General features: G+C 40.0%; 1 protein-coding gene across 3 annotated transcripts in view; it reads right to left on the bottom strand.

Moving 5' to 3' along the window:
* astn1 (astrotactin 1) overlaps window positions 1-13,906 on the bottom strand; it is a gene marked incomplete at its 3' end in the record, with an annotated part of 367,742 nt that overhangs the window by 225,754 nt on the left and 128,082 nt on the right. For all 3 annotated transcript variants that reach the window (XM_080461072.1, XM_080461073.1, XM_080461074.1), the window contains exons 9-10: window positions 8,489-8,573; window positions 3,244-3,318 (exon numbers count right to left, since the gene is read on the bottom strand). In XM_080461072.1, coding sequence (XP_080317198.1) covers window positions 3,244-3,318; window positions 8,489-8,573 — 160 coding nt within the window. The remainder of the gene's footprint in view (window positions 1-3,243; window positions 3,319-8,488; window positions 8,574-13,906) is intronic.

The raw sequence follows: 13,906 nt of genomic DNA, 5'->3' as shown, positions 1-13,906 counted from the left end.
AGATGAAATGTAATACTTCTAACTTTAAGTTAAACAGTGCATGCTGATTAACATCACATGCATTATTAGTGCCGATGATTAATGCATGCATACTTGTAATACAAAAGAAAAGGACTTGTTGATTAAACAGTTAACAACTTTTTTTTTTTTATGCCGACTAATCATATTTCCTCCTTTACAATTGTTCAATTTGCATTTAATACAATGCTAAATTAGCGTAAGGAAAGGGCAGTGAACTGTGGGAAAGCATGCGTTACCAGTCACATTGAGAGCAGAATGATTAAAACACTGGAGAAACTCAACACTTAATTATATCCACCCAATTATTCCCTATGTTTCAGCGTCAAACATTTGAAAGTCTCAAAGTGATGTTGTCCTCCATTTATGGTAAAATACTGAGCCATAGGGACTTTTGGTGGGAGCTCGTTAAAATGGTAATATTCCTACATTAGTTGAGAGGAAGCTGTTGCCACCTCTCCCTTCTCCAGCTCTTGTGGGACTGCGTACAGCGGGCACGCTGAAACTCCCTGTGATGCTGCGTGACGTATATGGGTGACAACAGGACAAATTAGCAGCCACTTAACAAGCTCTGCTTTATAATGGACGACTGGGGAGTTCTGTGCTGCTATATGACTTATCTGGTTCACCCTAAAAGAAACCGGAGGTGGAAAACACCAAGAGCCCCCCAGGAGAGAACAGTTGCTGAGAAGAAAACATGTTTGTGGTCCTTGGAGGCGCCGCTGGTCTTTACTAGTGTACGAATGGCCAACATTTCATTTGAATGCTGACTCTCAGTCTTTATCTCCTTCAACAAAGGTGCGTTTCCTATGCCTTATTGCGCCTGCAGTTTCCTTTTATTCTCCATAACGCAGCAGTTTCAATGGCCTCGGTTACTCATGAGTTTGTCTGGCTAAATAAACAAGATGCCAAAGAGCTCTCTATGTGCTCACTGAATTTCAAGGTCTCCCCCCCCCCCCCCCCCACACACTGTCTGGAGTGAAATTAAAAACTAAAAACAGAGAAGGATGGATGGTCGAGTGGGAAGCTGTGCAGGAGGAAAGGGATTTGCTACAGAAGACTTGCTAGCAGGGAAGGCCTCGTATCAAAGCAGTTCCTGGAGAAATTAGTATGATGCAAGCCTCCTCTGTCTGCTTCCAACACCGCCACAAGAGGATCTGAACTTTATAGGTTTTCTTTGTGTTACAAGCAGAAGCACAGACAATGTTTTGTTGTTTTTGCTATTCTGCCGTCATGGTAGGAGTCAGAGACTTGAGATGAAGGCAGAAGGGCATTTACTTTGTTAGCTCTTCTCTTTTCTAAGTTTGGGAACTTGATGAAAACGTGTTTGGTACATTGCTGGCAGGCAGGCATGTCTGAATATGAAAAGTAAACACGGACACAGGTTCTGCAGTCTTATATCTGCTGCTTAAAGCAAACTTCTAAGGATGTAGGATATATTTTCTGTGAAAAAAAAAGCTCACGCTAATTGTTCCTGAACACAATAAATAAGTAAATATATATATTAAAAATGCATGAATAAATAAACTTGTGCCCTTAAGCACTTTGTGAAGAACTTTTCTGTTAGTTAACTTGATACTCTGAGGCTCAAATGAACTATAAAATGTATATATATATATATATGTGTGTGTGTGTGTGTGTATGTTCTATTCATGATGAAAAAATACAGGAAGTGAAACTTTTGCAGTTATGTTTGAATGCCTTCTCGCTCCTAGTTTTGGTTTTAAGGCCCAGGTAATGGACAGGATAAACCACTTTCACCCTCATCAACCTACCTTCCATCACCTAATCAGCCTTTTACTTCAAGATTGACTGGATTTTATTATTAGGTCTGTAGAATTGTCAAAAATGTGCAATGAGTCAGTGATTCTGCCTCTGTCTCTCTAACTCTATCTCTCTCTCTTTTTTTTTTTTTTAACAATTTCAACCTTCAAAATCCAGCAGTTCTTCAATAATACCATATTTTTTGACAGTACTGAGAAGCTCATGATACAATGTGAAATCCTGGTGAATCTCATCGTGTTTTGGACAGTCATACTGGGAAACAGTATCGCGACTGGCTTATGGGCCCAAAGCTGCTGCTTTTTGGAAATTTTTCCAACTTTCTAGATTTCATAAACACCAATTCAGAATTACCCTGTGAAATTACATACAAAATGTATAATTAGTTGATGGATACTCCACCACAGTTTTTGCATTTTTCAATTCTGCCATTTGGTTACTTAATAGCCAGATGTGTTAATACTGGGAGCCCAGCTTTGGCCAAAGGCAGTAGATGGACCACAATATGGTCAGCAAGCAAGACATGGAAAGTACTAAGTTGTTGTTTTTTTTCGTAGTTTTTTTTTGTGAGATGAAAGCTACTCTTCTCTATTGTTAGAGTTGTAAAAAAACATGTACATTTTGTTGGCTTGAAACTGAAACAAACAAGTAATTTTTTTTGTTTTGATTGTAACAAAATATGTAGGGTGTAGTGCGTTTGCATTGTTTGTATGAGTATCTAAAATAAGATCAACTGTATTGTGTTACCAGATTTCTGCTAACACACAGACTGATTCTGACAGTGGCAGCAATAAGGAGTAAAAAATCTGTCCTCTGTAATTCTGTCACCACACGATACTATGGTGTTAACCCAACTTTGTGTTTGAACGCATAACACAAATACCTTGATCGATTAAAACTACAAACATGATCCAACGCTCAAATATCATTGGTTACAGAGCAAAAGTAATTCATCTTAAAATCACTTTTTTTCCAGTCAAATGTCCAGCATTCACTCTCTTCACTTTGTTTATGCTCTGTAAATACATCCACTATTATGTTAACAATATCATCAATATGTGCTTAAAGGTTTTATGTCATAACGCATAGTAAATGGTTTGGGAAGTTAAAGTTGATATGTTGTAGGTTTTGACCTTCTTGTGATGAAACTGTGTTGATAGAACTGTGAACCATAAAATGTAATAATTAAATGACCTTAGGGAGAAAAAAGTAGTTGTGTTTTTCCAAGATGAAGATGTAACTTCTAACTATTTTACACGGCATCTTTCAAACTGTCAGCCTGAGCGACAAAATACATTCTGCAATCAAATCTCACATTCCTCCGATAATCTTGAGGGAGAGAGACAATCAAAGCCGTCGTACCAGAATCCGAACACAGTATTTGACGGCAGCGCCATGAAAAATATGGAGGGATGAAACAAAGTTCTGTAAAGTTCTCCTCACCTGAAAATGCGATCAGAGGGTTGTTCTCCCATCACAAGATCAAACCCGCGCTGGAAGATGGTGTAAGGCCAGGGACTGCCATGAAAAAAAAGAACAGATCAGAGAAATAGACAAAAAAAGTGGAGAGAGAATAACACTGTGTTAAAAATCAAAGGCGGAGAAGCGTTAAATTTTTCAGCGTTCCCGTCCTCCTAATTTAAACCCCCCGAAAAATCGGGAGTCATGTTTTGGTGTCTAACGTGCAGTCACGCCCGTTGTTCCGGAGCCCCGAAAGTCACAAGCGGCATTACAATGTGTTCTGTGTGCAAACACACTCATTGAAAAATGTGTTCGGAGGCAGCTGACATGCAGGGTGATTTTGGCTCATATCTATTTACCAGGACAGGGGATAAGAGAGGGTGACAGGATGAGACCGAGCTGCAGAAAGAGACACAGAGTGGGAGGGAGACACAGAAGATGATGGAGAGAAGATGGAGAGGGATGGAGAGAGAGAGAGAGAGAGAACGAGAGAAGGAGAGGGACTGAGGCACACTGAGCGGACAAGACTGATGCCAAGAGGCAGAAGTGAGAGTGGGGGAATGATGGAGATTAATGGGGAGTGGCAGTTGGGGGACTAAACAGTCTGCCGAGTGAGAGCGTATGGAGGGGAAGTGACAGGGGCCCGATGTCATTCTGAGCAAACTCCTACACGACTGTAAGCAAAAAGAACATTGAGGAAGAGGCCGTGGTCATTAAACATTTAATTCACTCCAGGGTGCCCACTCCGTTACACTGTGACAGGGAACGGGGGGGGGGCGTCAGTAGGATGAGATTCAGAGGTGCACAATTGGGCGAACGAGCACAAAACTTTTCCAACTGTCGGCCAAAAATGGGGAGAATACTCATATTTCAGACATGGGATATGTTGAGCCGAGCCAATGGTGGTACAGGTTAAGAATTCATCTGTCCTCTTCTAGTTGCTCTGGCTTTTATCACATTCACCCTCACTTTGTGGATAAAGAGATTATATATGGTAGTAGATCCCTGTGCCAGTCCACAACACATAAAGAAGTCTGAGAGGAGTTGGGGGGGGGGGGTTGTTATTTAATCTGAAATTCCTTAAAAAGCTACCCCGAGGAGTTTTTAGCCACAGATAATGCTATGGAGTGATGTTTTGGTTTTTTTTCAAGTGTGGCCCCTCTTTGTAGCACTTCACACATCCCCGAGGTCTTTGAAGAAGGTTTTTTTGGAAGAAAGGAAATGCACTGAACAGTTTTGCCAAACCTCATGGACATAGAAGAGATATTTTGGAAGGGAAAAAAAAACAAAAAAAAAAAACAAACGGCACTACACTCAACCTTAAGTTGTTTTGTTTACTAAGAAAAACTCCACAGGGCAACATCACCGAAGTATGAGTCCAGTAAACTGTTCGCTGAAAGTACGAAGTATTATCGAGTGACATAGGAGAGTTTACAAAGATTTCAATCATTTATTAACCCTCTTAAAAAAGATCAACTGGATTTATTTTGATTTGATGGTAGAATTGAACAAAAAAAGCAATGAGTGAGCGAGTATATCCCTTTCTTTGCTCCCTTTCTTCACATATTAACGTCAACTTTCAATACTTGACAGAAACTTGTGTTACATTTGTATGTATGGGGAAACATTACAAGTACATGTGAGCAAAGCTTAGTGTGTTTTTACAGCTTTTTAATGTTTTGGACAGTATACATCAGAAAGTGTCTCGGGCAGGGGTCTCCAACCTCGGTCCTCGAGGGACCCTGTCCTGGATGGTTCAGCTTTCTCCCAGTTGCAACACCCCTGATTGCAATGAGGAGCTCGCTATTGGGCTTTTTCACAACCTTGGTGATGACATCATCATTAGATTCAGGTATGCTGAAGCAGGGAGAGAACTAAAACATAAAGAACAGGGGCCTTCGAGGACCGGGGTTGGGCACCCCCTGGTCCCGGGGTTACATATGTGACAAATGTGTTAATGTCATATGACTGAATTTCCAGTAAAAACATAAAACACTATAAAATAATTGACATATGAATGGAATAGTGATTATGAAACAATATAAACTAAGCCAGTAAATAAAAACCTTAATTACTTCTGGATTTTTTCCCCCCAATGAAATAATCCTTGAACTCCAATTTATAGTGTAATTATCTAACTATCATACTTATCCAGGGTGGCAGCTGGAGTTTTTTTCTTTATGTCAGTCACAAGGCGTTTGCTGATGTCTTTAAGGACAGCTGTTACACAAGAAAGTATGAAAGTTGTTTAATCACGTAGCTGTAGCGTCGAGATGGCTCGGGTCAATCAATGTCTGTAAAAGACTCATTATTCTTGTGGCACTCTGCCGGCTGCCTTTAATTAAGGTGTTATTGAAAAAGGAAGGAAAAAAAACAAACAAAAAAAAACTGCAGTTTAATGAGCTTCGAAGTAACATGACAACCAGAATTCAAGTGGGCACATTGTTTCGAAATAAATATTCAGATGTTAGTGTTGGACAAGTTCATGAACAATATCAGACTAACAAATCAGAATGAAAACTGCACATAATAGAACGCTTTTGCACTTCGAATTGCAATATGGATTCATGATGGCCAATTACACACAGCAAGTATATACATGAGCGGTTATAAATTAGTTAGGATCATCTCATCACATCTTTCATTATTAATGTGTTTTCTTCTTTCCACTTCCTTGTATAGTTTGTCTCCTTTTTAAAAAAAAAATCTGCTATATGCAGTAAATAAAGTTTATATTATCATTATGAAGACAACAATACAAATTTTGCAGGTAACTGTTGCACAGAGGTGGTGTTGAAAAGATTTCTTTGGTGCAAAGATGAAACTGCACCGTTGATAAACCTCAACCAGCAGCTGCTGTTCAGTGACCCCTCTGTGAATTAGCTGAACCCTCTTCCTGCCGCTCTGTTTTCATTTTCTACAGTTTACATATTTTTACTGTGTCTGTGCTTTACTGGATGTTGTTCGCAGCATGTGCTGTCTCACAGCGCCATGTATTGGTCCCAGATGATCTATCAGTATGTTATGTATGTTATGTATGTTATGTATGTTATGGATGGATGGATGGATGGATGGATGGATGGATGGATGGATGGATGGATGGATGGATGGATGGATGGATGGATGGATGGATGGATGGATGGATGGATGGATGGATGGATGGATGGATGGACGGACGGACGGATGGACGGACGGATCTCTGTGTGTAATAAACTGAGGATTTGTCCGGCGTGTGCCCTTTCACCGTGTCTCAGCTGGATTTCGCTCCAGCTCCTCTCGACCCCAATTTGGATAAATCAGGTATGAGGGATGGATGGACGGCAACAAAATACTCTGACAGAATTTTTACGACCCTGCCTGTCAAGGTGATGGACAACAAAAGAGTTCAGTGCACCCTCTGCTGCGGTCAGAGAGGGACCTGCCCTGTGGGTCAACACCTTTCCATCTGAAGCGACTTGTGTTTTCGGTGAGAATGGCACTTGGACAATACATTCTGAGTGGTCACACAGTGGCTGGCACTGTGGCAGCGGTGTTAGCCAAATGTCAAGGTCTTTTAAAACAAGCAGATGTGAACCCAATTAAGCATTTATACATCTTCCTGGGAAGGGGACTGAAGCAGCAATTTTAAAGCCAAAAGATATCAAATCATGACTTGGAATCGTTATTGAACAAGTGACCTTGTGTCCAAAGAGATGAGTGGATGAAAAAGGCATGATGAAGCCCTCATACATTTATTAATTCATTAAAAGGTGATTTATTGATAGTGCTGAAAGTCCGTCTTTGGAGTCCTAGTATGGGCGGCAAGGATTTCTGCTTTTGGGACACCCATTGACTTAACACAAAGGTCAAACTATTATAGATAGGTTGTATTAATAACAGGAGCTGTACCTCTGCGAAAGATTTCCCTCGTATACCATGAATTAATCCATCATACATACTTAATTTATGTGAGAGCCCCGGTAGCTGGAGCTGAACTCGGCTGACAAAGCGCAAAGAACAGGGGACACCCTGACACCCAATCATATAGAGACAGACAATCATTAGTCCACACACTAACAAATACCACATGTCTTTGGATTGTGGGGAAAGTGCTAGAGCACTCGGGTGGTGGGGGGTTGGGGGTGTGGGGGTGTTGGGATTAACATGGTAGATGCACACAGAAAAATCCCACTGCACCACGTGCATGAAGGACTGGTGATTTATTGTCGTCTCCATCGATTCAGTAATGCTGTCTCGCTTTGCTTGCGTAGGAGTGCATGTCATGTATAAGGCTGCATTTTGTTTCTCTTTGCTGCTGTGTGTTTTATTTATTGGTGCAGGAGCCGAAATTGTGCTGCTCTGTTCTGCAGATGGAAGCTGCTGGAAAGAGACCTGATGGATGCTTTCCTGAGCATGTAGGCGATTGTTGAAACCAGGCAGGAAGTGCTGTGCTACCTGTAATAGAAATGTTGGATTTTTTATTTATTTTTCCTTTTCCAACACTGGAAGGTTCTGATTTGGCTCTATATCACTACATTCAAGGGAATTGAATCAGCTACAACCTGGGGAGTAAAACAGAAAAGAAAAACCCGAACAATCTTCATCCATGCTTCACAGCGTGCCAAAAATCTTCAGAGGATCAGAAGACCGGAGGAACTGAATTATATCGAGCACATGATGTAAATGAAATGAAATAAAAAAAATCACCCAAATAAACAAACTCATCACTCCTTCATACTGATGTTTGAATAACTGTGGATATGCTCGGCATAAATATGTTGACATGTGAATGTGTGCTGCTATCAATAGGTTTGTATTCATCGCTGTGCGAGTACACATTGTAGTGGCTTACCGGGGGTTTTGGCTCCATTCTGCAAACAAAGGGATTCTTCTGTACACAGTGTATCAAGTACAATGTAAATGATTGGTATGTTTAAATTTGGTCTACAAGAAGACACTTATTAGAACCACATGTTTTGATGAGATTAGACGGTTTGATTTGTGTCATCTCCTGTTTTGTTAGTGATGCTTCAGACATAAAATGATCTACTAATGAACATGTAAATTAGGTTCTGCTTCACGATTTACAATATTTATAATGTACTTTGTGTTGGCAATTTGTTAACATCTGAAACCACCTGAAGAATATTTGAATTCATGTGTAGGAAGCTTCTTTTGTTGCTCCACTGTTTCACTCCGGCATCACAATGAGCAGTCAAACCCTCACAAGGTGTTTATCATAACTTACCCCTGATTGGGCCCCCACTCACTGCGGATGCAGAGGTGCTTGTGGACCGGGTCCCTCATGTAGCCGTCGAGGCAAAGGCATTCTCCTGTAAACACAAAGGCCACGATTCAATCATGTGTTCATTAAGCCCAAGCCTTTTTTTTTTTTTTTAGATCCACCGGAAAATTCCCTCTGCTCCTCTCCTTTTTTGCTCTGTGAGAGCTGATGATGAGAGCCGCGGTCCTCTTGAGGCAGTTAGAGCGCTTTTAATCATCTCTTATTTTTAATGATGTAGTCACACTTTTTTTATTATATATATATATATATATATATTTTTTTTTTTTTAAAGCAATTTAAGGCAAACTTTTGCTCAAATTTCACAGAAAAACCTCACAATTTTTCCATCAGGCACATATTCGTTCTAAAAATGGCCAATAATAGACAACAGCGACCAACTACAGTGTTGGCGCTCCCTGCTGTGCTCACACGAGTGGATGGCTTTTTGACACACCGATAATGGCAGAGTGTCAAACACAGGGCTGTTGCAACACTGTCACAGTGAAACGCACTGAATTTTTTTTTTTTTTTTTTAAATAAGGACAGCCCTCACGTGGCATCATGTTTTCATAATCCATTATTAGCTTCAAACAAGTTATTTGCTCATGGGTGTTTGGACGTGTCATTTCCAAGTCCAATAACACAATGAGTTCACATTTCTTCTCAATCTACATGACAAGCTTCTCCAGCTAATTGGTAGGCTGGTTAGTTTGATAATTGTTGCATTTCAACATTTCTGACAGCTCATTTAATAACCAAAGTAACTGAGCAGCCGATTGTCAGCGAGCCGACAGGCGCATTCTTAAATGTTGCTTAGAGTTGTTAGAAATTAAATAAAGGCATTAAAAAATAAGAATAAGTTCACCAACTTAGCATTAGTCCCCATTCAAGGTTTTGGTCTCACCCTAAATATGTTTGATAAAAAAAATAAATAAAAAAAGGCAGAATTTTTGTATTCGATGTCCTGGGGCTGAAATGTTTAGGGTAAAATTTTAGGTCTTGTTCGTTAAACTGCATTAAATTGGAAAATAAAACAAGGAATAACCGAAATTGTTCGCAGTTTTGCTCACTTTTCTATTTTGGTCTCACAAATACAACTACTTTTGTTTTGATGAAGATGAAATGTGCACATTTCCTGGTTGAAGATAACAGTGACAATAAAACCAAACTCAGTCCAAAGAAAAAAAGCTCTTGTGCTGTGAACACGAGACCATCAGTTGTTGATGTTAACATACAAACACGCCAAAAAAATTTTTTAAATCAGTTCTCAAACAGTGAGAAAATGTTTAGGAGACTGTAGCAAACACTTTTATTATGTCAGGTTTGTGACTGTCAGGCTGAAATATCACATATCAAACCATCACTTTGAAACCATTCAAAATGGTTCCCAGTGACTCAGCTGAGCTCCAATCACCTCTTATTATTATAATCTAGAATTTGGAATTTATTTTATTGTATGTATTTATTTATTTTATTTCATAAGCATGATTTCGTGAGGAAAATTGACAAATGTAATGAAAAGCATATCCTGAAGTTGTATGATATTTCTGTATATTTAAGTAAAACAAAAACAGAACAAAACAAACAAACATCACATTGACAATTCCTTACAGGAGTGGGGAAGATACAAGTGATTTTTTTTTCAGATTTAGAGTTCAGATTCTGACATTGCAAAAACTTAAAGAAACAAGTTATATTTTGCTGCCAATGGTTTTAGCAACTCATCCAATACTTGAGTTCTGTTCTGTAGGGGGCTGAGTTGTGTGATCATCTTGTCAGTTACAGTGGTTTGCAAGTTAAAACTGTAATCCAATCAGTTAATCAGTTAAAAATGTCATCAAGAAAACTGAAAATAGGAAAACCAACACTGTTACAAAAAAACTAAACAAAACATACAGTTATAAGATATTTGTAAAATGTAGGGGAGTCACTTCACAAGTTACTGCAAAACAGTAACTTGCAAAGTAATTCCAGCATCATTTTGTTTTCTCCTTGGATCAGGATTGTGTTAATAATTTGATCAAAGCTGTATAAGTCTTATAAAATGTAAGACATTAACTCAGCTTTTGGATTCAGTCATGAAGACCTGCTAAAGTTAGATGGAGGAACATGCTCTGATTTAGATGGTTCTTGGAATAAACAGATTTAAACGCCAATAACAAAAGAAGCAACAGAAGCAGCAGACAGCTTTTGAACAGGTGAGCTAGGGATTATAATTTCACATAAAATCACATCACCATAGTTACAGCCTAACAATTTTCAGATTTTTGAACCGAAAGATTTTATGCATCCGGAATCTGCTGCAGTACTGCATTTTGTTTGTTTGTTTGTTTGTTTGTTTACTGTGTTGGTACTTCCCTCAGTATTTTCTCATTTGCATGTCCTTTCTACCGAGTGGAAAAGACTGCCAGACACCCCCAGAGGTAAATACTGAACTTAACTTTGATCCATTACTCCAGACGTCAAGACTTAATAGACTCAGTTTATATTAGTGTTTTTCACACTTATCTGCCTTGTCCCAAAGCCTGAATAACATTCCCTGCCTAAATGAGAAGTGATTAGATCAGTGATTAGTCTAATGAATAGACACTTGGCACTGCCATTATTTACTAAAGCAAAGCTTGTCTGAGGTCGTGATTTCCCAAAATCCACTTAGGCCTGAGGCCTGAGGCTGCGTTTCAAGGCAGCCGCTAATCGGATCACATGCAGTATACTGCTCATTTGTGCTGCCTTGCCATCGAAGCACTGTGATCATCTGAAAATGCTTCTCAACCAGAGGTTTTAGACCTCATGTGGAACTGTGCGATACGCAGAGAAGGTCACTCGATAATTTCTACAGGCGAATGGTGTTTGTCCCACCCCGCCCCATTAAAAAAAAAAATTAATCCTAATATAAAGAGATAGACAGTGTTGAATGTCCAATATCACAGTGGGATGAAAGTAATGTGCATTCTCTATGCTGGCACTGCTCTGATAAGTGCAGCCTGTTAACAAAGAACAGTGAAGCATCAGCTTTTTGTTCTGCCGTCAGCTCCCGAGAGAAATGTCGGCCTTGACTTTGCCGTCCATGATTGATGGGGCCTCACCTTTGCTTTAGAGGGTTACTCAGGGGTAACATGTACAACATGCTCTCCGCGTGCTCAATAGGAGGCCAGTGAAGAGCACAGGCCCTGGGCTTTTATACACCACTGTTAATGGAAAAGGTCAACTGTCAGTACCTGCCAGGCGAAAGGAAATCATATTCACTCAATTTTCTTGCTCACGGTAGTTGAATAGAAAGGAAGTGACTCAGTCAGTTGGTGTGCTTTGGTTTATTTGTATTTGATATCAGACTCTATTGAAGGCAGCCTTAGTGTACTCCTCAATTAAGCCTATTCTAAGATCAGGTCCAGTAATACAAGGATCCAACAAAGCTTCCGAGCCAGACAACACGTAAAAATAGATTTTTCTTCTTTTTTTTTTTTTAGGACAAATAAAGCCATCAAATAAATTCAGCCTTCTTCAAATGAAAACTCCTTCTTAAGATCTACACTCACTCATAATAGCTGTGCAAACATCAAGCCCATGCTTGGCAGTGCAGCATTGTCTACAGATCAGTAGCAGGTCATTCTGCAAATGATGTAGGCACCAGGTTCTCAAACTTTAAGGCAGGAAAGGCATCCATCATCAATTTTCAATTTGAAGAGACAATGAATGTTTTTATTAAAAAAATTAAACAACTATAATGCCATTTTCTGAGATTTGTCAAGACGTATGCTACTGATTATCTGATCCCTTAAACAAAATCTGTTGTATTTCCATCCAGGACTCTCTTTTCCCGGAGTGTCTGCTCGTCAAACAGCTCCATCTCTGGAGGGCCTGTGCACTGCTCACTGGGACTCCCCTGGAGACAGCGGCCATGGTGACCATCCAGCTGCTCAGCTCTGCTTTGACCGAAACAAACCTCCCACACACACACACACACACACACACACACACACACTCACTCACTCACTCACTCACTCCACTGCAGCCACATGAGAAAACCCCCGTTTCAGACAGAAAGCTGCTAATGAAAGCGATAGATTTGAGCCTTCAGCTAAACTCGCCACTAAAACGAAACTGATCTAAACTGCGGAACAAGCAGGAGACTATTGGATGTATCTCTCCAAGATCCTGGATCAACTGCTCACATGATTTTATGGAACCACGTGAGCAAGGTTTAATAACAATAACATGGTGAAGCAGGCAATGGTTAATGTGACTGGGGCAATGTTAGTTATGCTCCATACTGACTGCTAACTAACAATCCTCAAACATTTCATCATGATTCTGATCCAACACAGCCGCACCCACACAGGCATCCAACCTTGACTAATTGAGTACTGAGTTAAATTTCCCTCGACAGTTTTGCTCTTCTCCAACCAGCCTCACTCACTCAGGCCTGCAGATCATTCATCCTTCTTGTGTCGAGGTTGTTGTTGTTTTTTTAAGCTGTTCAAATATTTAAATGTGCTTTTTGCAAAACTTCTGGAAATAAAGGTTTTTTTGGGGTTCGTTTTTTTGTTTTTTTTACATGTCCTAATGAAAAGGATGTTTTTAGGGGTTAAAAGCACCCATTATCTCACATGGTTGATTTGCCACAGTCTGTGGCGGGTGATCTGTGAGTGATCTGCTCTTACATTTCATAATCACTCATCTAACATGCCCCCCAACCCAGACAACATCTGAATGCTAAAAGCCTTTTCAAGTCCTCCTCGCAATTACAGGACTGATGTTAAACTTACAAAGCTCACAACATGTAGATACTGTAGCTTTGACCTTCCTCCTTTGTTAAGCATGCACTGGAAAAGCTTAAAAACAGATTCATACAGGGGAGCCCTTTCGAATGGAAGTCCATGGTATGTTCTAAAATAACTCCTAAAGCAATAAAGACGGAGAAGAAAGAAAAAAAAATGCATGTGCAGCTGCTAAACAATGCTAAATGCCTCGTCTTGCTTTAATTGCCGTTTCATCGCACTCTCAGGTCACGTCTCTCCGCTCAAACTTGTTTTCCACTTGCGAGTTGTTACATTCCCAAATTGCTTGATACAAAGGCACAGAGCCAGCGTCTAAGTATCACATTTTATTTTGCTGCTTTTCGCCCACTTATTTTGCCACCTTTTAGAACCCTGGCCATAAAATATTACTGTATTTAGGTTGGCCAGGCTGAAAGAAATGTACAGATCAGCCTTAAATAGCTTGGAGCGCTTCATCTGTCATGTGGGCAGCAGCGACTGCACTGAAAGTCTGGTTTTGTTTGTGTGGCGTTATGTCACTCGCGCTCAGATTATTCATCTCGTCAGGCAGATATCCACACATTGATCTATTATGCAGTCACATTAATCAAGCCAGTATGTTATG

The sequence above is a fragment of the Lipophrys pholis genome (assembly GCF_963383615.2).
Source record: "Lipophrys pholis genome assembly, chromosome: 1".
Lineage (NCBI taxonomy): Eukaryota > Metazoa > Chordata > Actinopteri > Blenniiformes > Blenniidae > Lipophrys > Lipophrys pholis.
Note: the sequence above shows the minus strand (reverse complement) of the source record. Positions and strands in the feature narration are given on the sequence as shown.